This window comes from Microtus ochrogaster, chromosome 19 (genome assembly GCF_000317375.1).
Source record: "Microtus ochrogaster isolate Prairie Vole_2 chromosome 19, MicOch1.0, whole genome shotgun sequence".
Taxonomy (NCBI): domain Eukaryota; kingdom Metazoa; phylum Chordata; class Mammalia; order Rodentia; family Cricetidae; genus Microtus; species Microtus ochrogaster.
Window position 1 is genome coordinate 62,848,262 of NC_022021.1, and position 27,805 is coordinate 62,876,066.

General features: G+C 42.6%; 1 protein-coding gene across 1 annotated transcript in view; it reads left to right on the forward strand.

The window, feature by feature from the left end:
- The first annotated feature begins 333 nt into the window (after positions 1-333).
- Emb (embigin) overlaps positions 334-27,805 on the forward strand; it is a 45,973-nt gene continuing 18,501 nt past the window's right edge. The window contains exons 1-4 of the mRNA XM_005356828.2: positions 334-757; positions 11,790-11,879; positions 24,576-24,768; positions 24,977-25,065. Coding sequence (XP_005356885.1) covers positions 649-757; positions 11,790-11,879; positions 24,576-24,768; positions 24,977-25,065 — 481 coding nt within the window. The 5' untranslated portion in view covers positions 334-648. The remainder of the gene's footprint in view (positions 758-11,789; positions 11,880-24,575; positions 24,769-24,976; positions 25,066-27,805) is intronic.

The window sequence follows — 27,805 nt, forward strand, 5'->3', positions numbered from 1 at the left end:
GAAACCTTAATCCAGAGGGAACTATCTAAACCTTCGGAGATTGGGTTGGGGGAGGGTGTGCATGACTGATAGGAAGCTCTGAGGAACACTAAGTACCGGGTTCAGGGCCACTGGATAGCGCGCCTCTGGTCTGGTAAAAACAAACCTTTGTAGATTTAAGATGCACAGGAGCAGAAGTATCTACTCTTTTTCACCTGCCTCCTCAAAGTAAATAAGCGAATCCATCCAGTGGACGCAAAATACAGTCTGTAGAGAGTTGCAACACGTCCCGGAGGTGATGGGCTAGACATCACCTGGCTGGCTCGATTAGCTAGCTGCCATCCCAACCTGGGCAAGTCGAGAGAGTGGGGGCGGGAGAGGATGCGGCGCCCGGGTTGCACAGCACATCCGGGCGAGCCAGCAGCGGGCTGCGGGCTGCATAATTGATGAGGGCCGGCGCAAGGCTGGGCTGGCCTCGGGTGCGCCGGGAGCGTCTCGGGGGAGGAGGCCAGGGAGGCCGGCCCCTCCCACTCCGCTTTTTCTCGCGTGTCCTGTCCCTGGGACTGGCAGTGGGCGCCCGGTTACCAGCAAGTGTGCGTAGGAATAAACGGGAGACGGACCGCAGCAAACCGAGGGCGCAACAGCGACCAGGACAGACCCGCCCGCGCCATGCTCTCGCTCACTGGCCCGAGGGCGTTTGTGGCGCCCGGCTGCCCGCTGGTGCTTCTGTGCCTTCTGGTGGCGACGTGCCCACATCGGGCAGAAGGCGATCCCGCAGGTGCCTGGGGTACAGGGACCGGACCGGGGAGGGCTCTGGGAGCACGAGTAGGGGCGCAGTGGTCGCGACCCTCCAGCTGGAGGACATCCCTTGCCGCCCGCGCAGGGGCCGCGGGGATGCGGGCGCTGGCGGCAGCGGAGCGAAGGTGGCCTCTCATTGGCTGGGTGCGGGTTACCCTAGGAGGAAACGTGGGAGAAGGGGCGGCTCCAGGTCCGCCCGCTCTGGGGGTGATTCCGGTTCCAATATATCCCAGTTTGATCCCGGGGGCTGGTACTGGGACAGGATCGGGATTTTCCGACTAAGTGGGCTAATAGAGTGCGTGGGTTTGTGCGGGCGATGCTGGGGGCTTGGCCTCTGCTACTGTGGCTTTAGGAGTCCACATTTCCCGAGGCCAACTCCCTTCACTAGAGGCCACATCGAGGCCCTCAGATCACCTTTCCTCCTGGCAGGTGTTGGCTTTGAGGATGTTTTTTAGAGCAGATGGTTTTTTTTTTTTTTTAAAAATCACCACACCCAGCCAACTCAATCAAGCCCAGATAAGAAAATTATCTGTGTATATCTTGTCTTTACATCATGGTCTTTATCAAAACAAAACTTTTTTCCCCGTAGGGTGTTGGGTTTCGTGCTTAAGGCATGCCAACAGAAGGATTTATCTGAAAAACATTACCGAAAGTCAAGATCGAGTTTGCCGAATTAGCTCACCTGTTTATACTTTCTGTGTCGCCAGCGGTCCTTGTAACCTGTTTTTCAGTGCAGGTTCTGTGTCAGTGAAGGGTTAGCTCCCATTTAAATCACCGCTAACGGCTCAAGCAATTGAGACTGGCCCACTGGGAACTAAGTCCAGACATTCTTGTACAGAAGGGTTTCAGCTATTATAGATTGTTTTCATGAGCTTATAACCTGTAGCTTGGTTCAATATACTATTAAAAGTGATCAAAGGGACACACACACAACTTGCATCAAACCTTTTGGATTCCTCCAGTTTCTGGATTTTCTTGCTTCACATCTGTTTTCCATCATAAGACTTAAAAATAATTGTCCAGGGCTTGACCCGCTTCCCTGCGCCCCTCCTCGAGTACACCTGATTCTTCTGGCTTCATCCATTCCAAATACTGTTTCCTTTTTTTCCAGCCCACTTCCCTTCCCTCTTCCCGTTTTCTCACCTTCCCTCCTCCCTCTCTTTTCCCTCCTTGCCCTTCTCCACTTCCCTCTCCTTTTCCTCAGTTGTGAGTGTGTAACTCTGGGCCTCCTTCACGGAAGGAAGCAGCTCCATCCTGGGACCATAAATTCAGCCTCAACTGTTGTTTTGAGAATCAGAGTATTTTGGGTTAGCCCTAGAAGTTTGGTTTTCCACTTGACAGTGTGTGAGAATTATAGGAGAGCTTTCAAAAAGATTGATACCCAGGTCTTGCCTTAGAAAAACCTGATTTATTTAGCATAGATGGCAGTCTGCCTTAGTATCTTTGAAAACTCCATGAATGAGGTAAAGCAGGCAAAATCACATGAGAGGCCCCTGAGGGTGTATTGTTATATACTCTGCTGGCATTGCCTTGAACTTAATGCACAGGCTGAAGCTGTTAATACATGTGCCGGTGGCAGAGGGGATCATGGGACTTCCTTACAGTCTCCACTCAGGCGAAAGTTCAGAAACAATGGGGAATTTGAAAAGCATGGCATCTGTGTCTACTTTGAAGCTGACCTTCAAAGTGGTTACACTTTCAGCGGTGAAGAGCACTGGCTACTATTCTTCCAGAGGACCCAGGTTCAATTTTCCAATACCCACATGGTAGGGCATAGCCATTTGTAACTGCAGTCCCAGGGGATCCTATTTGATGCCCTCTTCTGGCCTTTCTGGGGCAAAGACATAGATCACACACACACAGACATAGATCACACATACACACAAAAATAAATAGGTCTACAACGCTTTCTAGATTCAGTATTTTAATGACATTTGTCTTCTTTGCTGAAAACTACTGCAAGTTTTAATGGATGCTTTTTGTATTTATACTTTGAACTACTTAGAGATAGGTGTTCTGCTAAAAAAAGACTTTAGGGGGAATTTCATTAACAAACTGGGTACAAGTCCCTCTACTTACACTCTGTAAAAGATGTGCACCAGCCCCTGTACTATGCCCTGGGTAGCCTGATGAGTTAGATTTTATTTTCTCTGATTTTCAAAAGAGGAAGTTGGGGCTTCCGTTAAGCAATTGCCCGAGTACACATAGTTAGTTTGGTGGTTGAGCAGAAAGTTTAAAGCTAGTTTGACTCCACAGCCTGTGTTTTTAAGCACAGTTTTTTTCTGAGATAACTGCAATCATTGACCAAGAGCATAGTGTGAGAGTCTGCATGCATGTTAGGAGCTGAGGGACACACGCAGCTTTGAGTTCTGGAATGAAGTCAGGGGTAAGGCACAGAGAGTGGGTTACTGGCTTTTTCAAGTTTTCTTAATTTTTTATTGTTTTATTTATTTTGTGTATGCACGTACGTACATGTGTGCTCATGCATGGATACTACAGTCTGCTCCTGAGCATCAGAGGACAACTTGAGAGTCGTCTTTCTTCTACCATGTGGCCTCTAGGAATTGAACCCAGGTTGTCAAGCTAGACATTGGGGTGCCCTGGTCTGCTGAGTTATCTCAGCAGCCTACCCCCTTTTTAAATTAAATAATCGACATAAAATACCTTTGTGAAAGAAACATTATAAAAACAGGAATATTTTGCCATCATTATTAGTATTATCACATGGCACAAACTGAGGGAATGGGTTATTTTTGAAACCTTTTCAATGCTATAATTTGGAACGAGCTTCTTCCAAAGAAACAGCTTATATGCTGTTTTGATTTGCTCCCTTCCCTATTAGTCCCTATATTTTCTACTAATAAATATTTGTGGGAATGAATTTGCTTGATAACATGTTTACAGAAAACACTAGCAGTTTTTGTCTTTAAAAGTATTTAAGGGCTGGAGAGATGGCTCAGAGGTTAAGAGCATTGCCTGCTCTTCCAAAGGTCCTGAGTTCAATTCCCAGCAACCACATGGTGGCTCACAACCATCTGTAATGAGGTCTGGTGCCCTCTTCTGGCCTGCAGGCAGACACACAGACAGAATATTGTATACATAATAAATAAGTAAATATTTAAAAAAAAAAGTATTTAAACTAGGTCTGGAGAGATGGCTCAGCAGTTAAGAGCACTGACAACTCTTCTAGAGTGACAGCTCCCAACTGTCTGGAACTACATAGTTCCAGGGGACCCCAACACCCTTATTTAAGCAAAAATACCAATGCGCAGAAAAGTATAAAAATAATTTTTAAAAAAATGCTCTTAAAAAGGTATTTAAACTGTTTAAATGAACAGATTTATTATAAGCCCATCTTTTATAAGCACATCTTTAATTGGAATATTTCCAAATTTTGGTCATGTAAATGTTTGTTAAGAACATGTTCAACCAACTTTCATCCTGGTACTCCCATCACCTCGCCTCAGCTCCTTTGTCTTCAGGGTTTCCTGAGTGGGCCTATAGCCATTGGAAGAGCAGGAGCAGGAGGGATCTTTACCTGGTCTGGTAGGTGGAGCTAGCAGCACAGAGATCCTGGTGAGGATGACTTCCAGGGGAGGAGATGCTCCCACCAAAGTTTAGCTCACCCCTGGTCTCAGAGTTGAGCAAAGTGACAAGGGCTACTGAGCAGGGGCAAGGTGACCAGTAATATCTGACCCACGCTCCAGAGCAGACCAGCCCAGAAGATCGAGTCTGAGAGAGGAAGGAGAGTGACTCTGGGGGACGGATGTGGCAGTTGCAGAGGAATTTTGTGATCAAATATGGAAATTTATCAGGGAAAGCAGGATGCAGGTTTTCAATTAGGGAAGGAGGAAATAAAGAGGAGTGGGGGAGGGAAACCTTTGTTATCAGTAAGAATTCATGACTACAAATTTGTCTCTTCCTGTCACAAATGTTCAAAGTTATGTATCATGTATAATGCACATGCTATATATGTGTATATTTCATGTTACAAGTATGTTGTGTGTTTGAGTTTACATACAGATGTTGGTAGCTCTGCCCACTGACTTCTAAGCCAAAGTGTATTTTAACACCTAGGTGTTGCCGTCCAGCCCTATTCTTTTTAATAATATTGGAGAAATGGCTGCTTTCTCCAACGTGTGGAGCAGTGTGTAAACCTGGGACATCCTTCACCAGGAAACAGGAAAGTATTTGAAGATTGATTAGCCATGTCTGAAAGAGTCAGGAGCCAGTTTAAGGGGTTCACAAAGAACCAATCTGGGAAAAACTGCACATCCAAATAAGTAAGGGTACTAAATGATGATGGCAATTCACTGAGAAGAGCTTGCTATGTAGCCTAGGCTAGCCTTGTGTTTATAATCTTCTTGCGTTAATCTCCTGAGTATGGTATTAATGGATTATAGCTAAATACTATAGAAATTCATGAGTACAGATGGATAAAAATTAATTAAATTAGTCAACTATTTCCTGAAGGACAAAGGATTTCCTAGTTTTAAAGTAATTTCCTATAAAAATCTTACAAGTAGGGCTGGAGAGATGGCTCAGTGGTAAAAAGGACTGGCTTCTCTTCTAGAGGTTCTGAGTTCAATTCCCAGCAACCACATGATGGCTCACAACCATCTGTAATGGTCTGGTCTGCAGGTATACATGATGGCCAAACAGTGTATACTTAATAAACAAATACATCTTTAAAAATACTTCCTTAATATATATATATATTTAAATTATTTAAAAATCTCACAAATAGCAAATGTTGAAAGAATAACTTTATATTCGGGAACTGTGGCAGTACTACTTTAATCAAACAAAGTGAAAGTCACTACAATATTTTACTAAGAAGTTTTCTTTTAGGGGCTGGAGAGATGGCTTAGAGGTTAAAAGCACTGGCTGTTCTTCCAGAGGTCCTGAGTTCAATTCCTACCAACCACATGGTGGCTCATAACCATCTATAGTGGGATCTGATGCCCTTTTCTGGCATAAAGTCAATAAGGTATTCATATACATAAAATAATAAAATCTTTTAAAAAGTTTTTTTTTGTTTTTTGTTTTTTTTTTTGTTTCCTTTTGTCATCTGATCTGATAGGACATGGTAAGAAACACCACAGCATTATCTTTGACATTGTTGCCAAGAGTGCCTATCCCAAATCTAATCCCATTACAATAGCCTGGATTTTCTTGAGGGTCAAGGTTGAAGATGTCAAGATGAGAGCTGTTGCCGGGAAGGGGAATGAAGGGATGGGAAGCTGATGGCAGCATGTGCTTCTGAGCCGCCTGCAGAAATGCCCACTGGAGAGAGAGAGACCTAGCGGGGGTTTCCCATGAGCTGGCCATGCAGGCATGGCAGCTTCCCTACGTCAGTGCAGCCTGCGATGATGTGGGATCTCTGATGCAGGAAGCCCTCAAGTGATGTCTCAGAGAGGCCCATTTCATCATGTCAGCAACGTTCCTTTCACAAAGATCGGGGGAGAAATGCCAGCTTTTGACATTTCATAGAAACCTGAGCTTGTTTGAAGAGAAACGAAATTTGCTCAGCTCTTTTGGAGGAAGCTTGACTGGCCACAGGCATTCCATTCAAACAGTAGTTGACAACTGGTCACATGTGTGTGTGATTCCATTTTTAAATTGACGTGTAAGTATGTACCTGTGTGTGTTTATATGTACGGTTAGGTGTGGGGGGAAGCCAGAAGTCTGCATTGTATTTCTTGGAACTCGAGTTACAGGTGTTTGTGAGCCACTTGGTGGGTGTGCATGCTAGCAGCTGAGCCCAGGTCCTCTGTAGGAACTGTAAGTGACCTTAACTGCTGACCTGTCCCTCCAACTCTTGGTACTATTTTCTAGAGAACATGCCTTTAGGGGCTGGAGAGATGGCTCAGTGGTTAAGAGCACTGGCTGCTCTTCCAGAGGTCCTGAGTTCAATTCCCAGCAACCACATGGTGGCTCACAAACAACATGCCCTCTTCTAGCATGTGGGCATACATGCAGGCAGAATGTTGTATACATAATAAATAAATCTTTAAAAAAAAAAATAGAACATGCCCTTAAACAGAAACAGTTAGATGTGTGCTGAGCCTGCCTGCCTGCCTGCCTGCCTGCCTGCCTGCCTGCCTGCCTTCTCCTTCTCTCCCTCTCCCCACCCTTTCCCTTGCAATTCCTAGCAGCTACTCTTGGTTGCCAGCATCTCATATTCTCATATTTTGCAATAATAAGGACAACCTTGTGACTAAACCACTTTGCACACATACACTAACATAGACGGGCAAGAAAAGACTCCTTTACAACATTTTGTTAAAAATAAACTCCTCAAGGTACCATCATCATTCAGGCATAGTGGGATACCTCTGTAATGTTATTATAGGAATGAGAGACATTGTCTTTAAAGATGGTGCTGTTTGTTTTATTGAATATATATTTTTTCTGTTTTTAAAGTTATTGAGGTTAGCGTAACTAATGTATCCCTCCTAATCCCCAAACAGAGTCTTCTCTGTTTTGCTTTTGTTTTTGGGGGGGAGGGTTTTATCTGTGGTTCGCCTTAGACTCACTGGGTAGCCAAGAATGAATTTGAATTCCTCATCTCCTTGCCACCACCTCCCAAGTGCTGAGATTATAGGCGTGTACCATCACATCCAAGCCAAGATAAAATCTTTTTTGGCCTTTGGAGTTACACAAGTTAAGAACCCGAAAGGGAGTTTTGATTGATCTAAACACTCCAAGTGCCTCTGTCATATATCCAGGGGCAAGGAGCAAGCCAAAGCTGGTTTCTTGTTTCACACTTCAGTCGCCCACCCAGCAATGAGGTTTCTTCCCAAAGCGATCCTCAGAGTAGACCCGGGGCAGGGGCAGGAGGCTGTTAGTTATCTGTGAATGCAGACTTGATATCTATGCTTTAAAATATTTATGTGTAAGCTCTGCAGACCAGGACCTCGGGGTTACAGGAATGTCTGTAGATGCTAAAAAGCAGTCAGACTAAATCGGGAACGGGGGTTGAGGATGTAGCTACTCAGAGCCAAGCTTTCTCAGTCTTTGGGCCATTTACTTTTTGGTCTGAGTAACGCTTGGTTGTCGTTGGCGTTATTATGGAATGCTTTAGGAGGTCATGTAAAAGTACACATTGTGCTTGTCAGAGTTTTATTCTTTAAAGCTCAATGATGAATGGCCTTTCTGTCCAGTAATTCTCTTATTATCTGAACTATACTAGTTACCTGCCTGGAATGTTCTTTGTCTGGGACTGTTAAAGGTTGACTTGTACCCTTGGCAGCTCATAATTTCCTCAACAGACTCTGGAATATGCCCACAACTCCGTGTATCCTGACACACCACCCCTGCTTCTTTCCCTCGTACTACAGTTATGAAAGAGGATAGAAATACTAGATGCCTAGAAATGTAATTCCAAATGCATTATTCGTGAGCAGGATTTTGCCTGGGAATAAGATGTTTTAAAGCTGTAGGTAAGCCATAATATTGCAGTTCTATTCTTGCATATATTGTTGCCTCCATTAAAAAATATACTGATTTTTCATATTTTAGATTTTTCAGTAGTATATTTTACCTGCTCCTAAGTTGTAGTTCTTATAATTGTGTATACTATTGTGTGTCAGAATTTTAAAATAAGGATTTATCAAAATAATCTTAAGTATGCATATTTATAATAATAAATATGCAAAGTAAGCATACAGAATAATATTTAATTTAATAATAACTTAGAACTTCTTTTTTGCAGTCCTGTAGATTGAACAGTACATGCTAGGCAAATGCTCAACCCCTGAGTTATGCCATTTAAAACAAAAAGTATTAAATCCAAAATATTAAACTGTAATGAGGAAGATGTATAGAGAGAGGCTCTGTGGTTAAGAGAAAAGTACTGCTCTTGCAGAGGAACTGGCTTTGTTCCCAGCACCCACCCAGCAGCTCATGAATCTATACGCTCAGTAGGGCCTGGTGCCTCCTTCTGCTCTACACAGGCTCCTGCATGCATGCGATACACATAGTCACACAAGCACACATGCATGCAAATCAACTTTTAAAAAAATCTAGAGAAGATGCAATAGAGAAATATTGGAGAGTACAATCTTTAATTTTTTTTTTTTTTTTAGTAGTGGGGGTGAAAGCCAGGGTTTTGCACATGCGTGGGAAGTGATATCTACCTCTGGTGTCTCAGCCCTCTTTTCATTGACTATCTTGAAGCCGTAACTCATGGAGTTGCCCAGAATTGGCAGTCCTCCTGCCTCAGCCTTGTGAGCAACGGCAAAGATTACAGGCCTGCACTAGCAAGCCCAGCTTAGAGAAAGTAGTTATTCTTATAGGAGATGCACTTGAAGATTTCCTTCCAGAAACACGCACTTGAAGATTTCCTTCCAGAAACAAACAGTTCTTAAGACTCCTCCCGGTTTTCTAGCATTTCTTCCTTGTTACACCCTCTCCAGTCTGCTTCTTTTAAACAAAGCACACAGTTAAAGATGTGAGACACTGTAACCTTTATTCCACTCCATGGTGGTACTACTGTAAATTTTAAGCCCCTCTTGCAAGACCTGTTTTTCTTTGTTTCAAGGCAGGGTTTCTCTGTAGCTTTGGAGCCTGTCCTGGAACTAGCTCTTGTAGGCCAGGCTGGCCTTGAACTCACAGAGATTCCACCAGAGTGCTGGGATGGGATTAAAGGCGTGCGCCACCACTGCCCGGCACAAGACTTGTTTTAAAAACATAATATAAAACCATATTTTTTTGCATCAAGTAACAATGGGTTGAAAATTAGGTTGCCAGCCGGGCGATGGTGGCGCACACCTTTAATCCCAGCACTTGGGAGGCAGAGGCAGGCGGATCTCTGTGAGTTCGAGACCAGCCTGGTCTACAGAGCTAGTTCCAGGACAGGCTCCAAAGCCACAGAGAAACCCTGTCTCGAAAAACCAAAAAAAAAAAAAAAAAAAAAAAAAAAAGAAAAAAGAAAAAAGAAAAAAGAAAATTAGGTTGCCACTCAGTTCTTTGATGCAGTATCTTTATGCACCATCTCCCCTCAGAGGGAGGAAGAAGTCCTCTAATCTCTGCAACAACCACTAGTTGTGATTCTTTTAGGCTGGCGTTTCATCAGTTACCTGGAAGAGAAAGCCAGATGGAAAATGTCCAGAAATGATTAAGAAAAAAAGTGATTGTAATACCCTGAAGAATGCATGTTTTGAACTTGGCACCATCACTCAGGATTTGTGTGACTTTTCCTAATCCCCCCCACCCCGCCGCTTTCTCTAAGAACTGAGGTTTATGGTGGAGACATTGTCATCAAAGTGCTGAGCTGTTATCAATCGCATTTTGATACTTTAGGTCACCAGCTACTGGCCCAACTCAGCTTGGGACATGCAGTTCCTACCTCTTCATTTTTATTTCCTTTTGTGAATCAGCCTAACCCTTTCAGGGATGCATCTGGACCACATCTGTCTGAGCCCTCCCCGCCAATTACTGTTACATACACATGCTTGCTAAATCTGCCCCTCACTGCCATCTGTCCTGGTGTAGAAGCCATGAGGTTTACAGCCTCCTTTTTGTGATTACAGAATATCTTGTCCAAACCAAGAACTCACCCGTCCTAGCCTCCTTGCCTGCTTTTTATACTCATAGCAATTGCTCATGCTGCTTCTTGAAGGAATCCTTTTGTACGTTCAGTGGAAGGTAGAACCTGATAAAGGCTGATGCTTAGCCAGGAGGTGGTGGCACACGCCTTTGATCCAACACTTAGGAGGGCAGAGGCTGGCAGATCTCTGTGAGTTCAAGACCAGCCTGGTCTACAGAGCGTGTTCCAGGTTAGCCAAGGCTACATGAAGAACACTGCCTTCGAAAAGCAGAATAAAATAATAAAAAGATTGACATTTTAACGAAGATGTGATGTTAGTGTCAGCTAGTGGCAGGTTTGCAGCCCTCTGAGTATATCTTTCAATATGTGAATTATTAGTTAGAAATGGCTACAGCAGCTAGTGTATTCTGGAATGCTCCAGATTCTCTTGCGTCAGGTGTCTTGTTTTCCCTTCTCTTATTCTTTCAGCTGTGGTGAGCTGAGATTTTGGTGAACTTCAGCCTTTGAAACCCCTTCCTGTCGTTGTTTTCTTGTAGATCTAGATAGGTTCTTCCAGGGTTGGTACCTGGAGGTGAAGAGGGGAAAGCCCTCCCAGGCCTGATCTCCTTGACCTTCATGCCATCTCCAAGGTCAAGCTTACCCTCTGCAGATCCTGTGCTAACTCGTATGAAAGACGCAAGCTCATGACACTAATACCAGGGATAAGTGCTTCTGAAATGTTAATGACTCAATCACTCGGGACCCAACCAGTTACTTTATCATCCATTAGCTTTTAGGGATCCAGTTTACGCCGCGTCCTGCTCTTTGCCAGCACACACTGTGTACACCAGGTACTTTTGTCCTTGCTTAAGTGGAGTCAGGATAAAAGTGACACACGGCATTTTTCCCGACTGCTGTCACTTTCCAATAACCGACAGTGTGAATGACAGTCACCACCACCAGAATGAGTGGTGGTGGCCATCTGAAAGGGTCCCACGCTCGTTTGAGGACTAAGACATGCAATGAGAAATGTCACAGTAGACCTTGAGGCCAGGAAAAGAGGGTTTCCAAATGAGGGGATGTATGTATGCTTTGCAGCGTTCCAGATCAGAACCATAGCAGTCACCATAGCTCTTTCTGACCCACTTTTTCTTCCTAACTAGCACCGAGTGAGTGGTGTCTGTCTCGGACTTACTGTATTATTTCTTTAATATAATCTCTACATGAGTCATGCCCAAGAGTGGGACTAAGTCATTTTTATTAGAAAAAGAATGTTGAACAGACTTTTTTTAGCATGCATATGTATAGCATCCATGCACATGTGTGCATACCCACACACACCCAAACTCAGGTCACCAGGCTCAGCAGCAAGCACCTTTATCCACTAAACTATCTGGGCCAGCTCCAAGCTGGTTTTTAAATAATCATCTAGCCTTGGCAAGGATATCGTAAATGTAACCACATGTAATTTGTCTTACAGATTCATCTTTTACAAGTCTACCTGTTCGAGAAGAAATGATGGCAAAATACTCAAACCTTTCCTTGGAGAGCCATAATATATCACTGACAGGTAAGGGGATCACGTCTCAAATAGTAAAATGCCAAAATAAGTTTTTAAAAGGTGTTAAGTCACAGTTTTGGTATTTCCCAGCTTTGGTTTTTTGAGACAGGGTTTCTCTGTGTAACAGCCCTGGCTGTCCTGGAACTTGCTTTGCAGACCAGCCTGGCCTCAAACTCACGGAGATCCTCCTGTCTCTGCTTCCTAAGAGCTGGCATTAAAGGCATGTTCTACAACTACCTGGCCCAGCTTTGGTTTTCAATATGTGAAATGATTACAGAATTTTTAAATTAATAAGAGTGGTTTGTTCCAGAAACATCAAAAACAGCACAATTGGAATCTAAACTCTTTCTGCCTGTTTATTACATTAGTCACTAGTATTCTGCTTTTTTTTCCAGATAGTTTTTTTTTTTTTTACTATTTCACCAGTCTTGAACTGTTTCTTACTTTGTTTCATATGACCAGAAAATTTGAGGCAAATTTTCCAAGCCAATGCCAGTGAAATGTGTGTGCTGAGTTCTTTTGATAGAACATTAAACAAACAAACAAACAAAAAAAAAAACTTCATCAGCTCTTGTTTCTCCCCAGATATTCTCGATTCAGCATTTGGAATTTATTCTTGCAAGAGTCAGCCTTATAGTCCTGCATCATGACTCGCTCTTTTTGTTTTGTGTGTATTCTAGTTGTTGGTTGTCTGTTTGAGACGATGAATCAGTTTGTTTAAGAGGGACACAGGTGAGAAACATTTGTTTGCAAATTCTTTGGCCAGGCTGGCGGAGTGGATTGCAGGACACAAGTCTCACTCAGCACAGCCTGGTGCCAGGAAATCAAGGATTAATGCTCAGGGCCACAGCAGGGAATACTTTATTAACTAAATTGTGCTAGGTATTTACCTAAGCTACTGAAGGTTTACCACTTAGCTTTGCTTGATTTAACTCTTAGCTGCTCCATCTGACGGTTCACCTGAAGCCAGATTCCTCCTCTCATGAAAGAGCTCATTGTTCGCAGTCCCCCATGGTTTGTTTGTTGCCCTGATTTGTGCACACGTCCTCCTGGCTTCTCCCTTCCTTGTATCCGCCACACTTCACTTTGTCCAAGCCTGAACAAGCACCAAAATGCATCTTAAGAGCTGGCGCCGAGGCTTGTTCATGACTTCTGTTGTACTCAGTTGTTCGTCTGCTCGCCCCCTTACCGTTTCGCAGTCTGCCTGTCGTCCCCATGAAAGAAAGCCTTGTTTGACATGGAGACACTTGAAGACTTTGACTCTGAAGCTTTCTTCTGTTGCCACAGTTCTTACGAAATAAAGCCTTTATAAAGGTCTGGATGATGTTTGTTTAAGAAAAGCAAAGATCTGACAGCAGTTTTGGAATTCTGACTCTTCCGAGCTGTGATTATGTTTTCATGTAGGCTTTTTGCTTTGGTTGCTATCCTGTCAAAAATTCTCATGTTGGGAGCTACGTTTGCTGGTTCATGGAATTGAAATAGGAACCATAGGCATTTTCTTACTGCCAGGACTGTCCTGACATCCATCCTTCCTTCCTTCCTTCCTTCCTTCCTTCCTTCCTTCCTTCCTTCCTTCCAAGAGTATGCTTCACGAAAATTGGTTGATCTTAAACTTTACCTGTCTTGCCTCCCAAGTGCTGGCATTAGAGGTGTGGGTTACCATCAGCTAATTACTGACCAGACTTCATGTTTTCCATGAATGGTCCATTCTGCCAACAATGATTTCTTCATCATCCTTGTTTGTAAATAGTACTCATGGCATCTTCCTATTGCTGGCTTCCTGTTTTTCTTTCTTTCTGGACATTTAGAAAATGACACTTCTATTAGTGTGTGTGTGGGTTTTTTTTTTTTTTTTTTTTTTTTTTTTTTTTTGAATCAAGCAGAATATCTTAGTTACAAATCCTGGATCAGAAGGACAACTTTGGCTGCACTCAACAAATGTATTTAGTGAGAAAGGGGCCCTGTGCCTGGAGAATGAGAAAACATGCATGGCCTTTGGTTTAAAAACAGAGCAACAAGGAAAATGCTGGTTGTTCACTTATTTAACGTGAGACATTATTTACTTGAGAAATTCATCCTGTTGAGTGTGCGCTGTGTGCATTTTTTTCTTTATAGGTTTTACCCTTTCATAACAGTTCTTGGAGTTGAGCACTGTTGTTATTTCAATTAGTAGTTGAATACAGAGACAAACAAAGAGATTGACGGAACTGACCAAAATCCCAAGTGGGAATTGGGTTTTGAACCCAGGCAGCCTGGTGCCAGACTCTCTGCTGGGCCAAGTAACTTTTTAATGCCGGATTATTCCTTTCTTTTAGCAGTATTGCTAAAACAGCTATGCCTGCTTTAAGGTGGATGATATAGGAGCTTTGAAGTGATTCAAAATCTGTGAAATAAGGCCATAGTAAATGTTTTAACCCCGACCAGGTTAATTTTAGAGACCGTGTTTCCTGAATAGCAAGTTTGTAGAAGTGTAATTGATGTTACTAAGGAGAGAAAAGTCTCTTCCCCTCTCTGTGTCATCCCTGGGCTTTTAAAACCTGTCTTTGCTAATGGCCTATTTGGCAGTCCTTGCTTCCACGACTTCACTTTAGAATGTTTCTATATTGTTACTTTCAGTGTTTTCTCTTTTCCTCTGCAAATGGTGCTGGTTAGTGTATCAATGTTGTCCTTTAAACAAGGCAATGAAAATCCAGACATCAGCTGGCTGCTTTCTTCATCAGCCCTGTGACAGCTGAGGTGAGCTTTTTACATTGTTGACCCAACCCACTTTGTGTTTACCAGCTGACCTGGCAAGGCCCCCAGAAGGGAAGGAGGAAGCATAAGAAGAAGTTGGAGGTGCGTATATGCTAATTTAGGTGCTGTCAGGTTTTGCTAATGTTACCAGAGATGAGGAAATACAGCCTTGTTGCCTAGCCACAGGCAGGCAGGACCTCACGTGTGTTGTAGGGTCAGGAGTGGAGGAAGGTGGGGGAGGTCCTGCACATCTGGTCTCCCGGACTGCTTGCTGCAGGGAAGATCCTAGACTACTTTAATGGCTGGAAGCTGTTCATGACCTTTTCTAAATCTAGTCTTTTAAGGACAACAGAAAGACTGGTGATGTCCAAGGAAGGAAAACATGAGTGGGCTTTAACATCCACAGTGAGGGGAAGAGGAAACAGGACACAGCTCCACCCGTAGCTGGTGATCCCTGGTGACACACAGTGGAAGATTTGACCTGAGGGGACGAGCATCGGCTGACAGCACAAAGGGAGGACAGGCTGGCTTCTTCATTTTGGCTTCGATCAGTGCTAAAAGCACAAGACTCCTAGTAAAAATACGAAAGTTCTCCAAAGCCCTCCAAAGTCCCCTGGTTATTCATAGACATGAGCCCACCTCAGAGAGATCTGGGGTGCAAATTTCTAACAGTTGAACTGTGTAGGTGCCTCCAAGCTGAGAAATAGCCCAGGAAGGAGCCCTTACGGGTGTCTCTTCTCCAGGATAGCCATGAGCACTGCAGGAAGGCGGCACCTCCACCCAGCTGTGCAGTCAGTGTTGAGAATGTGACATAAGGCGTTCAAGGGGTTTGGGGACTCCTCTGACGTCCTCCACCGAGGAACGGCAGGTTTAACCACTGCAGAACTACACTGCAGAAAGACTGTATAGACACACGATGGGAACTGTTGGAAATGTGAGGAGCATGCTGCTACATTGTATCTTTACTTGTACGGACAGTAGTAATGGCCTAGTTGGCTAGGATATCTCCCCCCCCCCCTTTTCTTCTTCTCTTGGGGCGGGTGGTTTGTAAGACAGGGTTTTTCTGTGTAATAGCCCTAGCTGTCCTGGACTAGCTCTTGTAGATCAGGTTGGCCTCGAACTCAACAGAGATCTACCTGCCTTTGCCTCCCGAGTGCTGGGATTAAAGGCGTCCGCCGCCACCACCACCTGGCTGGGTATTTAATGAGCTTGCTCTTGTATGTTTTTCTGTTATAAATTTACGCAACGATGAACACGCTACAGATAACTCCAGGGGTGCAGCTTTGGATGCGTTGTGTAATGAATACTATGAGGCAGCATTACTGAGTTAGACATTATGTGCACTTCTGATAGCTCTTGAGAAGTTGGCCTCCAGCGTAACCGAACAGCTTGTTCCTTCCCACACCCACGGTGGAGCCTCGTTTTCCCTGTGTCTTCACTCACACAAGATACTATCAGGCTCTTTGAACTTTGTTCTTTGTGAGTAGCAACACTGAAGCACTGTTTTCATTGGCAATTTGGATTTAGGCATAACAGTTTGGATTTAGCCAAACATCTCTAGGTTGGCGGCTTTGGAGGACCTTTATATTTTATTCTCTTTAATTGACGGTGATAGGAGCCTTGTGCTTTTAACACTGAACGGAACTAAAATAAAGAAGCCAACGTGTCCTCCCTTAATGCTGTGAGCTTTTGTTCTTGTCTGTGTATATTTGTGTATTGAGATCTTTTATTAATTTTGCTATTTTTTTAAATTTGATAGAAAAGAGAGAGGAATGCAGAACATATTTCTGTGTATGCTTTTTATAAAAATTAAAGTATTTTTTCCTATTACATAGTATTCTGTGTGTGTACAGATTTGCATATGGAAGCCAGAGGTCGATGTTAACTGGCTTCCTTAAACTTTGTCCACCTTATTTTTATTGTACTCTGTCTTTAATATTTATGGGTATTTGTCTGCATGTATGTCTCTCCTGGTGCCAGTGGAGGCCAGAGGAACACATCAGATCCCCTGGAACAAGACTTACAGACAGTTGAACCCCTATGTGGGTGTTGGGAATTGCACTTGGTTCTACTGGAAGAGCAACAAGTGATCTTAACCACTGAGCCCTCTCTCCAGCCTCTTTCCACAGGATTCCTTATCGAGCCTGGATCTTGCTGATTGTCTAGACTGGCTGGACATCAAGCCCCAGGATCTTCCTCTCGCTCCCCAGCCTAAAGATTAGAAGCTTGTCCCACTGCATCCTTTTTGCTTTGTGTGGGTGGGATGAATTCGAGCTCAGGTCTTCATCCTTATACTGCAAACTCTCCACAGATTCAGGCTTTTCTCTCAACCTAGTAATTTTTGTAGTTCTTTCTTTAAACATTTCACCTATTGCTTTCCTTGTTTTTACCCCTCCCTTAAAATTTTTTTCTTTTAAATTTATTTTATGTTTATTAATGTCTGTGTGTTCATGCATACATGTGCACATGTGAGTGCCATAGAGTTCACGCAGAGGTCAGAGGATAACCTGGAGTGTTTCTGCGTGCGGGGCAAGCTGAGCCAGTCCGTGGGGAGCAAGCCTGTAAGCAGCACTCCTCGGTCTCCACTTTTGTTCCTGCTTTGAAAACCTGCCCTCACTTTCCTGCTAGACTGTAATAAGGACGTGAAAGCCAAATAAACTCTTCCCTCCCCAGGTTGCATTTTGTCATGGTGGCTACCACAGCAGTAGAAAGCAACCTAAGAAAAGTAAATAAATAAATAGATAACTAAAGTAATCTTTAAAAAAAAGAAAAAAGGAAAAAAAGAAGAGAAAAGGAAAGAAAGAAAGCAATCCAAGCTAGTGTGCAAACTTGAAACTTTGCCATCAAGGTAGAGAAAGTTGAAGTAGATAAGAAATTGGAGACAAGATAGTGGCCTGGAGATTTTTGTTTTGTAAAAGAGAAGGGAAAGTGTAGAAAGATGACTTCCAGTTCCAGGACAAATACTGGGATGGCCCGGGGACACAAGGCCCAGGGACAGGTCCTGCTCTGAGCCCTGGATAGAAGCCTATTGGGTTACAGACTGTCCACCTGTCATGCTTTCTCTCCCAGAAAGCTTGCCTTGTCCCCTCCCCCAAGTCTCCTCCTCTGCAGAAGGCAGAACCCCTGGAGCTCTCTGCCCAACTTGGAAAAGCTTACCAAACTCATACATAGCTATTGTTTACCACATTCGTGATGTGTCGAAAACTTCTGAGTTTCTAGAACTTTCTAAATTTTGGTGATTGAAGTCCTATTTTTTTTTCCTTTTTTGTTTTTGTTTCTTTGAGACATTGTTTCTTTGTGTAACCTTGGCTATCTTAGAATTTGCTCTATAGTCCAGACTGGTTTTGAACTTTCAGAGATCTGCCTGCCTCTGCCTCTGGAGTGCTGGGATTAAAGGTGTGCACCACCATTCTGTACTTGGCTTCTGAAGTCTTATAAGAGGCCTTGCTCCTTCCAGGAGGGGATGCTTCAATTTATTGGACTTTTAAGTCATATTCGAAAGCACTATTTTATGTAGAAATTTTCAGTAATATTCTTGAAAATACTGTCAATACTGGGTTTTAAAGGGTCAGAATAGATGTATCCATCCTTCCTCTTAAGATGGCAAGTTGCTAGAAGTTTCTCCCAAGAATGTATGACTACAAGAGAATATCTATGCAGCTATAAATTATTATGTTGCATTACTATTAAGAACTGAATTTTATAATTCTTGCTGGAGATAAATTCTTGGAATGTAGCCTAGGCTAGCCTTAAGATTATGTTCCTTCTGCCCCAGCCTCCAAAGTTGTAGAAATCACAGAAATTTTCAGATATTTCAGAAACTAAACATATTTCTTCACTCCCAGAGCTGCAGACGTCATGTGTGTTTTTGCAAGACTTCAAGACGGCGGAGAGGTGTTACTCTTGTGCAATGCTAGGGAAGTTGAAGTGTTGTTTTTCTGAAGCTCACATTCAGTTTTTTTGGTTAACCCCAAAAGATTTTCAGGGGAGGGATAGAATTTCCTGTGTAGATTTGCTGCTCTGATTCCTTGGCAGGAAGCAAAGCAAACTGTAGAAATGTCCTCGGAAACAGTGAAGCACCAGGTGCGGAGGGCGGTTGGGAAAGGCCATGCTATGGAGAGGCTATGCTATACTTAACACCGTGGAAGAACATTTAGTTGAGAATGCAAGTGCTTTTAATATGTTTGTCTCGACGGTCAGCTCTCCTTTTGCTCACTTGGGTATGCTGCTGTAATTTAAGTTCCTTTTGATGTTTGTCATTATGTTTGAAATCTTGGGTTTGAACCGTTTGATGGTGAAGAAGTTGATGGTCATTTCATAAGAATTCTGGATCTTGCCGGGCGGTGGTGGCGCACGCCTTTAATCCCAGCACTCGGGAGGCAGAGGCAGGCAGATCTCTGTGAGTTCGAGGCCAGCCTGGTCTACCAAGGGAGTTCCAGGACAGGCTCTAAAGCTACAGAGAAACCCTGTCTCGAAAAAAAAAAAAAAAAGAATTCTGGATCTTTGAGAGTTTGTATGGACTCTTGGTTAGGGGAGAATCTGGACTTAGCCACACTTACCTTTGAAGGTCGGCGCTGCCTGTATCTTGATGTGTCACTCTGGGTGAGGGAGTTTCCTCTTTGCCTCATGTGTGAAATTGGAGTGGTTGCTTACCTCATCGACATTGTCATGACGACTAAGTGATGCAGTCAGCATGCAACTTTTTGCACCACGCCCGGGTTTGTTAAGTTTTGAACAGAGACAGTGAGAGGAAAAGTGCTCACTGAGCATGGCTCCTCTGCAGCCATAGTGCCCTTTGTAGACTTCATGTGTATCAGCCCATTTTGATACCAAAATAAGGACACGAGGCAAGGAAACTGGAGGGAGGGGATGCTCAGGATATAGTTGATAGTAAAACCTTTGACTAGCAGCCTAGGATACACAAAGATCTGGACTGACTCTCCATCAACACACACACACACGCACACACAGACACACAGAGCACCCTCAACAACCCCAGATAAACATGGCTCTCCAGCAAAACACATACACACACACACACACACAGAGCACCCTGAACAACCCCAAACAAAATGGCTCTCCAGCAAAACACACAATGCACACACACACACCAAACAGCACCCTCAACAACCCCAAACAAACATGGCTCTCCAGCAAAACAAACACACACACACACCACACAGCACCCTCAACAACCCCAAACAAACATGAAACATGGCTCTCCAGCAACACACACACAAACACACACACCACCCTGAACAACCCAAAACCACAATTGGTATCCATTACAAATATCCTTTGCTTCGCAAATGAAAGGTGTCTAATCGATTGGATAGTGAATATTTTTGTTTGTTATAAAATCTCTGACAAAAGCAACTTGAAGAAGAATTTATCTTTGCTTTTGGTTTGAGGGTGCAGACCCGCATGGTGGAGAAGGCTTGGAGGAGGAGGCTGCTTTTCGCCTAGCTTCCCCTCCCGAGTGCAGCATTAAAGGCCTGTTGTGCCTGTGCCACTACATCTGGCTGAAGAGAAATTTTGAGAAGTGTGGAATCATTCTCCTGGCCCTGGCAAAAGATAACAAAGACATAGATATGGAAGTACCACACACTGACCCGCTACACCCCCGCTAAAGAAGACTTGCCTTGAGCCGGGCGGTGGTAGCGCAAGCCTTTAATCCCAGCACTCGGGAGGCAGAGGCAGGCGGATCTCTGTGAGTTCGAGACCAGCCTGGTCTACAGAGCTAGTTCCAGGACAGGCTCCAAAGCCACAGAGAAACCCTGTCTCGAAAAACCAAAAAAAAAAGAAGACTTGCCTTGGTCTGAGGTCTTGACTTTATTAGCTACAGACTCTGGATAAGCGGGACTGGTCAAGAGTCTTATCAATCTTTTCTATGTGGCCAGATTTATGGGTAGGAAGATCTTTGTTTACAGGTTCCTGGAAATAACCCAACCAAAGACAGATTGTCAAAGAAAGAGAGGTTTAATTATACTTATAATAGTCATTGGAGAAAAGTGACTTGAGGGAGCAGTTAGGGTTTATATCATGAATACTTTTTTTTTAAATTAGAAATTTTAATTGCTACAATAGTCGTATAGCTTACCAGATACAGTGAGATATTTCAGTGTGCATATATTGTCAATCTAAAACAATTTTGCTTTAAAAGAAATTTTTTTGAGATAGTTATGAGAGGCCAGGGTGGCCCAGAATACAGATTCAAGTTACCCTAGGTGACGAACTCCATAGTGGAAGACGGCACATAAACTTGTGTAGTCACACAACAAAAGAAAGTTGTGAGCCAGTGTATGTCCTGTGTGCCTTGGTGGAGCCATTAGCTAGAGCTGATCATCAGAGTGAGGAGGGCATCTTCCCTAGGACCCACACGTTATTCTGTTCTTAGGCTTCAAGTCAGTAGAGACTAGCAGTGAGTCAGGGTTCACTGAACACCTAAGATTTTTATCCAGACACAGAGGTATCAGGTCAAATGCAGTGGTGGCCAGTGAGTGGTTACAAAGGAAATAGAGATGACCCAAATAACTTTGCTTTTTGGTTTGCAAGACTCTGTCTGTGCAAATGGACAGATGATATTCAACACCAGAGTCAAATGGTCTTGATGTTCTTCAGTCTGAATATGGCTTAAGAGACCTTTTCACGGTACAGGTAATCGAGTCAGGGAATTGCCAAATCCATTCACACCTCAAACAAAAATCATGTTTTGGTAGCATTCAAAATCTGCTAGCTGTTTTGAAGGTCACAGTTAATTGCATTTTCTGGTTATTCTGAGCAATAGAGCATTAGAATATCTACCCATAATACCCCAATGCATGTTAACTGTCCTTTGCCCTCCCCTCGCCTCCACCCTCCTCAGTCTCTGATAATGCTATTTGTGTTGAATTTTTGTCAACCTGTTACAAACTAGAGTCATCAGATAGGGGATCCTCTGTTGAGGAGTTGCCTTTTTTGGATTGGCCAGTGGGTGTATCTGTGGGGCATTTTCTTCCTTGATCATTGACATGGGTCTTGTTACCTCTGGGTATATGTTACCAGGTTTTATAGGAAAACGAGCTGATCAACCCAGGGAAGACAAAGCCAGTAAACAGCATCCCTCTGTGCTCTTTGAGTCAGTTCCTGCCTGGCTCCTGCCTTGGCTTCCTCTGATGGTGGATGTAATCTATAAGCCAGATAAACCCATTCTCTCCTAAATTGCCTTTGGTCAGAAAGTTTAATCCCAGCAACAGAAAACAAACTAGGATTCTTTTCTCTGTTCTTGTATAAAGCCAGCATTTCTCTAGTTCACACAAATAAACTGTTTCAATCAAAATTTGCATTTCAATTCTTGGGCTTGACATTTTGTTTTAACGTATTTTTTTCTCCACATTTATGTGTTTAACATCTTAATAGTGGAAGAACAGGGAGTGAAAGGCCATTTATGGGAATGTAAAAGTAAATCGTCTGTAGGAGAAACAACAGGGCACATGATAGGTTTGTGGTCATGTAGGCTCAGGCGTGGTGTAAGAATTCTCTATTGCAGACTGTTCCTTTGCCCAGAGGAGAGGACTTTCAACAGTCAAGTCATTTTGAGTGTTTACATAAAAGATTTCAGAAACTCATATTTTTTTGATCAAAATAAGTTTTATATTTTATTATTATAGTCTTCAAAAAGTACATGTGTATATATTTGCATATATATCTATATCTATCTATCTATATGAAAGAGTTTTCTGTGATAAATACATAAGAACAGGAGGAAGGCATTATTTGGCGTCATGGTCTGAGAGGCTGGTTCCATTATTTCTGGATCATGGTCAGGCAGAACGTCATAGGGAAGAACTTATGGGAATGAAGTTGCTCACTTTCTTGTGGTCAGGAAGCAGAGGTATAAAATGGGACCAAGAATAAAGTTTACAATCCCAGGGAGCAGTGACATTCTCTCAAAGCCTTGGTGACATTTACTCCAGCAAGGCTACACCTGCCCACACAGCACTGCCAGCTGGAGACCAAATAAGGGGATACTTATCATTCCGCCCAACACAAAATAATGAGACTCCGCAGGGAGCAGGTTTGGGAGTCACAGTAGTAGATTCTCACCTGCAGCCTATACCTGTTTCCCCACAGAGGCTTGGACCTGGTAATGCTGCCAGGTTTGGTTTCATTTGAGGAATGGGCCTTAAGTCCGTCACTAAGCAACTGGTACTCCCACCACATTCATGCTGCTGTTATTCCAGTCGGTATAGCTTGCCAGGCTTCCACAGCTGGGCCAGACTGATTTCTTTCCTCCTCCAGTGGCACGGATAGCAGCTTTCAGCACTGTGAAAGCGAGCCGGTAATGGTGAAGCTCCAGGTCAGAGCCGGGTTTTTTTATTCCGTGACTCAAATATATGATGTCCCCAGCAATAGGGTTTTACTGTCGAGCTCTGGAGCATAACCAAGAGCAATGGTGATATTTGAGGGTCGGTGTGACCTCACTGGAGCATAACCAACAGCAATGGCGATATTTGAGGGTCGGTGTGACCTCACTGGCCAACCAATCCAATAAAGTTACCCATTCCTGTCATGAGCCAATATTATCCTAAACAGAGAAAAAGAGACAAAAAAACCATTTCTACCAAAATCAGGAATAAGTCAAGGACATAATCTCCCTCGTCTCCTGTTCAATATGGTATTTGATGTCAAGTAAAAGAAATGGAAGAGATACAAAAAGAAAGAAGTCAAAATATCTTTATTTACAGATGATATGATTCTTAAACATAAAGGACTGTAAAGATTCTGCCAGAAAACTACCCTTGATAAACACATTCAGCAAAGTAGCAGGATACAAAATTTAAATAGCAACAACAAAAAAATCTGTATTTTTATATATAATAAAAATATATTATTATATAACTATATTATAATACAATAAACACACTGAGAAAAACGTTGGGGAAGCAATATCATTAATATTAACCTCAAAAATTAAAGTATCTTGGAATAAATCTAACCAAGGAAGTGAGTAACTTGTACAATAAAAATTTGAAGGCATTAAAGGAAGAAATTGAAGATGCCAGAAGACAGAAAGACTTTCCATGCTCATGGTTTAGTAGGATGTGCAAATGGCCATCCTACCAAAAGCAGTCTTACAGATTCAGGGAAATCTCCTTCAAAATTTCTGTGCTGATATTCAGAAACTGAATGTGTGTGTGTGTGTGTGTGTGGTTTTAGAGCCTATCCTGGACCTAGCTCTGTAGACCAGGCTGGTCTCGAACTCACAGAGATCCGCCTGCCTCTGCCTCCCGAGTGCTGGGATTAAAGGCATGTGCCACCACCACCGCCCAGCTCAGGGTAGCCTTGAAATCAGATTTTACTTGCCTCTTCTACCCAAGCACTGGGATTAAAGGAGTGTACCACCAGTACCCAGCTGAAAAAAAAATCATCTTTAATTTTATATGGAAGCTCCAAAGACCCAGGATAGCCGAAACAGTTCTCCGTGTCTTATGAAAATGGAGAGTGACAGAAGCTAGAACATCAGTTCAGTCTTCAAATCTCACAGTAACTGCCGAGGGCGTATACTTCCTGAGCAGAGGGAAATCAGTGCTTGGGTCTGCGCGTCACCTCGTGCAGGACCTTTCTCAGAAGCTCTTTCCTCCGTCTCATTCAGTAGACAGATATGACAGCCTTAGGCTTTTGTGCTTCTATTAATGTCACAAGGGATCATTTCTTCAGTTTTGCTGATAAAGGACAGTAAGGAAGGGCAGCAGAGCTGTGTTGTGGAAGAGCTAGTCTTCAGACGCATGAAGGGCGTTAAAGTGTTTGTCAGTAGACCACTGCTGAAAATTTATAATTTGTTATACATTTGTTATACATGTATATATAACATATATATATATATACATGTTACTTATAAAAGGCAGTCATATATACAGAGCCATATATTGAATTCGCCCTCAAAGATAACTTTTCATAACACATTTTCTTGTCTTTTTATGCAATGAACAGGCGAGTCCAGTTCACCAGTAGAAAAAAACATTACTTTGGAAAAGCCTTCTGACCTTGAGCTCTTATGCCTGTTCACGCCATCTGGGGATTTGAACTCAGTGAACGTGACTTGGAAAAAGGATGATGAACTTCTGGAGAATATTGATGTTTTCAATACAACCAAAGTGGGAAACACCTTGTACAGTCAGTACAGGTATGTACACAAGGGTCTACATAGCCAGTTCAAATACGTTTCTACTGATTAAGCATTTGTCCTTTTTGAGGTCATTTGAATGTTATGCTAGCATTTCGATTTTCCTGTTTACAGAATTTTTTCTGTTTTAAAAGTTTGATTGATGACTTCATTTGTATTAAATATTTGTAAGAAGCAAGCTTGTATTAATAATTCTTATTATCACTAGGTTCATCATTTTTAATAGCAAGCAAATGGGAAATTATTCTTGCTTCTTTGATGGAGAAAAGAATCTCAGAGGAACATTTAATATCAAAGGTCAGTATTTATAACTACGACATTACATTCTTAGATTTCTATGTCCCTTCAGTTTTAAGTAATTGCTATAGTAATAAATGTAGTTACATCGAAAGAAAATTATTTACTTTGTATAGGCTCCTCCAGGGCCTCTGACCTTCTAGCCACAGGTTTTTTATTTTTATCTGTTTTTGAGACAGGATCTTGTGTAGCCCAGACTGTTTAGCTTCTGATCTTCCTTCTTTAGCTTCCCAGGCAATGACTGGCATGCACCACCACGGTTAACTCCATTGCAAGTTTTCATCATCTCTTTCAGGGCTGGAAAAAGCTATTGCATGTCTACTTTTAAAATTTGCTTGAAGAGTTTAATTCAACTCATTTATTTTAATGCCTGCTTACCATTAATGTAGCTTTTAAGTATGCACTATATCCTGAAGACATTTGTAAAATCAGTAATTTGGGTCCTTTCAGAGATTCCTTGATTAAAAATAATAACTCTGTGTAATTTATTTAAAATTGATTATTGTTTGGAGAAATAATTTTATTTGAGTAGAATTTAAAGACATCTATACAACAGTTTAAGTCATAGTTATTATTAGGTTTATTAAGCATATATAGTAGTGAATATTTTTATAAATATTATCTCCATGGCTTGCTTATGGTTTTCCCTAGGGAGAATGATCATTGCTTATCCCTATTATGAATACATATGGATAAAAAGCTAGTTTCATCCTCTGCTGTAAATTGAGTCAGATTATTCTTTTTATTTGTTTTTGTCTTTGGAAACAGGGTTTATTGTGTCCAGTCCATTGGCATTTGGGAAAGTTGGAGAAAGTACTGTATTATCTATCCTACCTTAGAGAGTTCAGATGTTTATACCTAAACCACTTTTTATCATAACTTGTATTACCATCCTAAAAAACTTTATCTTTTTAGACCTTAAAACATCTTTTTAGATTAACAACTTAAGCCTTTCATTACACCAATTAAAGCTGTTCACTTTTACACAGTGTACAAATATTCTACAACAATGTTACTGATGAGCATGACCAAACTATATATATATTCTGCTGATTCTGTGTTTATTGATGCTAGCCGGAAGCAAGAAAGCGGAGCTGCTAATATGCTGGTGATCATGTCCCACCCACGAACGATGGCATGAATGTTCTTAGTGGGAAGTCAAATGTTATGAGAGAGAGAAAACTTCTGTAATATTCATTAGTATTGAAAATCTCAAATATGCCCAGTGGGGGTGGTCTATGCCTTTTATCCCAGCATTCAAGAGACAGAGGCAGTGGATCTCTGAGTTTGATGTCAGCCTGGTCTCCAGAGCTAGTTCCAGGACAACAAGGGATACACAGAGAAATCCTGCCTTGACAGAAACCAAAGCAAACCAGACAGAAAAAGGCCGAAGTCGAATGATTTTGGTCATATAGCATGTGTTGCGACTGGTCCAGCATCAGATAACTGCCTTCCCTAAGAATTCTTCCCATGTGAAGTGTGGGAAAGTAGCCTTTTGCCTCACAGTGTCTTTGCTGCCTTTGCTTTGTAGGATCATTTTTAATTGCCCTTGAAATGAGCATGGCATTTGGACCAGCGTTCTAGCCTGTGAGTGAACAAATACAGAGCTTCACGTTTGCAAATAGAGGGCTGCTACTTTCACTGGGTAATTTGAGCCCCTCTTTCAGTAGTTTTGAGTTAGACATTTCACCCTCCCGTCCTAGACTCCCATGCACCCCACTTTGTTCAGTTTCAAAGCACTAAAATAAAGTCTCGGTATACTATCAACCTGTCTTTATATCAGTAAAGGTTTCTAAATGAGAGCGTGGCCCAGAACAAACTGTGATCCTCAATACAGCTGAAAATAAAATACTTCTGAGTCAGGAGTGGCGGCACACACCTTTAATCTCCTCACTCTGGAGGCAGAGGCAGGTGGATCTCTTCAAGGCCAACCTGTTTACTGTCAAATTCTAGGCCAGCCAAGGCTACCCAGTCACAACCTCTATCACAAACACATTCTATCTAATCTATCTATCTATCTATCTATCTATCTATCTATCTATCTATCTATCTATCTATCATCTATCTATCATCTATCTGTAATATAAGTATATAACTAATATATATAATTCCATTCCATACAGCCCTAGAAACCCTAAGACCCATGCCGAGTTTGAGAAATAGAGTGTCTAGAAGGTAGAGAGCTGGGGATAGCAGAACTGTTGCCCTGACTAGTGCTGGCTTTAGAAGCTAGGCTCTGGAGCAGTGTTTCCCTACTGGTGAGCTGAGCCTGGCACAGGAAGTCAATGAACCAAGGTTTTCAAAGTACCCTTTCTGCGTCTCCACAAGGGCCTTGAGATGTGTGGCTCAACTCTGTTTCAGGTTTGGAGGGGACCTTGTGGTTTCAGAAAAGGATAGGCAGGTTCTGGTCCCCATGCTTGATCTGTAGCTCTTTAACTGAAACCTTCGAAAACAATGGGGAGCCCTCTGCTCCCTAAGATGAACACTGAGGTGTTACCATATTTCACATCAGTTGTAGAGCTCACCAGATGCTGGATAATTTGTAAAGAAGCGCTGTGGGAAGGTGGTGTGGAGTCGGGAGGTTGAGGGTGCTTTGTCTGGATGTCCTGGAACAGCTGAGTTTCTCACTTTCCAGTCTTCTTTCTTCATAGCAAAAACCACAGATAGGGAACCATGCTTAAAAAGGGAGCCAGATCATGTGATTATTGGCTAGCCAGGAATATAAACCATGCTTGTTTCA